The following is a 2,893-nucleotide window of genomic DNA, read 5'->3' as shown; positions in this document are numbered from 1 at the left end:
TTAATTAATAAAGGGAGAATTACAATGAGGTCCCAAGTAATTAAAAAACAAGTCCCAGAGGTTGTTATTCTCACTGTAGGACTTGTTATTACAGGCTGCTCAGGTTGTTATTTGGGACTTTGTAGTGATTATTTCTCTTATGTGGGACTTGAATGTAATTCTCCCATTAATAAATGACTGAACCGCTGTGGAATTGTCAAACGTCAATTGAGAAGGGGTATAAGGACATTCCCGCTCCGAACCTTTGGCGCGAAAAGCAGCGCGAGTTGCTTAGGGTTCGAACGGGAGGTTGATTCTAGGAACTTGGTTTCTCCCAAGGCATGGGTTCACCTCAGGCGAAGCGCCAGCGACAGAGCAGCGACGGCGAGATTGACACGTCACCATTAGCATCGAATCCTGAAAAGTTGTCACCGGTGGTGGTCTTCGCTCATGGTGCTGGAGCTCCTTCCTCTTCTCCTTGGATGATAAGGTTTTTCATTTTCTCCCCCCACCCAATGAAAGGAAGAAAGAAGCATTCGGCCATTTTCATTTCTCTCTGCTCCCAGCTTTTAATTGCTTTTCCAAATGCCGTTGAATGCCCAACATGTACTCAAAATGACGAAATCGATGGACGACAGGAGAAAAAACTCGAGTTTGTGTCTGGGCGCGCGCGTGTTTTGCAACCTAAAAGACAATGAGCCTTATTTTTTATTTTTTGATTACTAATGCTTATTTCGTCTCCTATTCAATAAGAAAGCCCGGTTCCCTCAAATTGAGCTGTGGATTGTAGTTTTTGCGTCATTTACGCCATATCCCCTTTATTCTAAGTGTAAACGGCATGTTGACGCTTTAGGTTTATCGTTGTCTGCCTTAAAAGCGGTTAAGACTCATTTCGTAGTTCTCAGGGGTTAGGACTCAAAACCAGTTTAAGATATATCCTTGTCTAGTCATGATAAACTATTCATACATAATATGCTTAAATCTTACAGACTCTTGTCAAAACAATTTCGCTGTTTTGTAATTGTAACAGATGGAAGGATATGTTAAGAGAGGCGCTGCATGCTGCTGAAGTGGTCACCTTTGACTATCCTTGTGAGTATCTTTGGAGCTAAATTTCTTGTATTCCATTATTGTAACATTGATTGTTGTCTGTCTCTTTCAATTATCAAAATTGGATATGTCCACTGCAGGATCTTTATGCGTTTGTCATTTTTATTTCATTCCCTCGTACTTGTGATTGCGGTTACCTAGTGTGTGACCACCACTAATGAAATTGACAAATATATGCCTCATGTGAATTAATGGATTTGCTAGACATTTCTGGTGGTAAAAAGAGGGCTCCTCCGAAGGCAGAAAAACTGGTTGAATTTCACTCTGAAATTGTAAAGAAAACTGCTGCTAAGTTTCCTGGTCATCCCCTGATCCTGGCGGGAAAATCAATGGGTTCTAGGTATTTTGCATCATTATTTTGCTCCTTGGACCTATGTCACCAAGATAAGATATATTGCCCGGAGGTATCTTATGTCTATGCTATTTTCTTGTAGAGTTAGCTGCATGGTCGCTGGTATGAAAGAAATTAATGTCTCTGCTGTAGTTTGCTTGGGCTACCCATTAAAGGTTTGATGTTCTTTTTGCATAACTTCTTAGAACTGAACTCATTGTTCTATATCTGATTATGCTGGAGGCATGGGGATCTAAGTTTACTAACTTGTATTAATCGGTCTTACTTATATACCCTGTCTGGATCATAACGCAATGAAACTTGAAGCTGCTATTTCTTTCATTTATGCATCTGCTGCTGTGTATGAAGAGTTAGATTGTCAAGCAGTTTCGCTTATGGATTGCCTTGAGTAATTTTCGTAGTTCAAAATCCTGTGAATGGCTCCCTAATGTTCACAGTGAAAGAATGTATGGAACTTACCTTAACCTCATTAGCAGATATAAAGGTAACTCTGTAGACAAAAATTTAAAGTGTAATGCTGTAAGAGCAATGACTGATTCTGCTTACTTTTTAGGAGGTTCAGAATTAGGCATGGACAGGGTGCTATTAAAGTAATTTTGACCTATATAGAAAGTTAGGGGTAAACCAAGAGTGACACCACAGGAAGTTATCAAAAGTGATCTTTGAGTAATTGATATGTTTTAAGAATTGGTTGTTAATAGAGCAGCACAATAATGTCGAGAAAATCATATGGTTAATCCCATTTAGTGTTAGTGGGATAGGATTTGTTGTTGTATGATAGTACCGTCATACATGAGGGTGGTGAAATTGATGGCGATATTTCGCATAGAATACAAGTTGGTTGGTTAAAGTGGAGGAAGGCTACCGGAGTTATTTGTGATAAAAAGGTACCTGAGAAGCTTAAGGGAAAATTTTATCAGACTGCTATAAGACTAGCTATGTTATATGGTAGTGAATGTTGGGCGTCAAAGGGAAAACAAGAGCATAAAGTTAAGGCAGTAGAAATGAGGATGTTGAGGTGGATGTGTAGTCATACAAGAAAAGATAAGGTTCGAAATGAAATTATCCGAGCAAGAGTAGGTGTGCCGCCTATCGAAGAGTAAATGGTTGAACATCACATGAAGTGGTTAGGGCACGTGCAGAGAAGGCCATTAGAGGCCCTGATGAGACGGGTAAATCAAACAGTTTGGAATCCTATAAAAAAAGGCAGAGGAAAGCCGAGAAGAACGCTCAACGAGATCATTAAACGGGACCTCCTAGTCAACAACATACTTAAAAACTTGGTTGTTGATAGACCACATTAGCGTCGTGCGATTTTTGTAGCCGACCTTACCTAGTGGGATAAGGGTTATTGTTGTTGTATTAGTACCGTCAATGATCCTGAGGAATTTAAGTGTGCAAAGTTGTTCAAGGGGCGTTGCATTATACTTTCTGTCCAAAGAAAATTATCGT

General features: G+C 39.8%; 1 protein-coding gene across 1 annotated transcript; it reads left to right on the top strand.

The window, feature by feature from the left end:
• Positions 1 to 288: 288 nt before the first annotated feature.
• Positions 289 to 1,602, top strand: LOC114744072 (uncharacterized). Its single transcript, XM_028932256.1, has 4 exons — positions 289 to 469; positions 1,010 to 1,071; positions 1,294 to 1,429; positions 1,524 to 1,602. The coding sequence occupies exons 1-4, from the start codon at positions 321 to 323 to the stop codon at positions 1,600 to 1,602; spliced, it is 426 nt and encodes a 141-aa protein (XP_028788089.1). The 5' UTR covers positions 289 to 320.
• The last annotated feature ends 1,291 nt before the right edge of the window (positions 1,603 to 2,893 follow it).

The sequence above is a fragment of the Neltuma alba genome, unplaced genomic scaffold (genome assembly GCF_004799145.2).
Source record: "Neltuma alba isolate B1F8T4 unplaced genomic scaffold, ASM479914v2 tig00004255_pilon, whole genome shotgun sequence".
NCBI lineage: Eukaryota > Viridiplantae > Streptophyta > Magnoliopsida > Fabales > Fabaceae > Neltuma > Neltuma alba.
The sequence above is the reverse complement of the archived record's forward strand: the minus strand, read 5'-3'. Positions and strand labels throughout refer to the sequence as shown.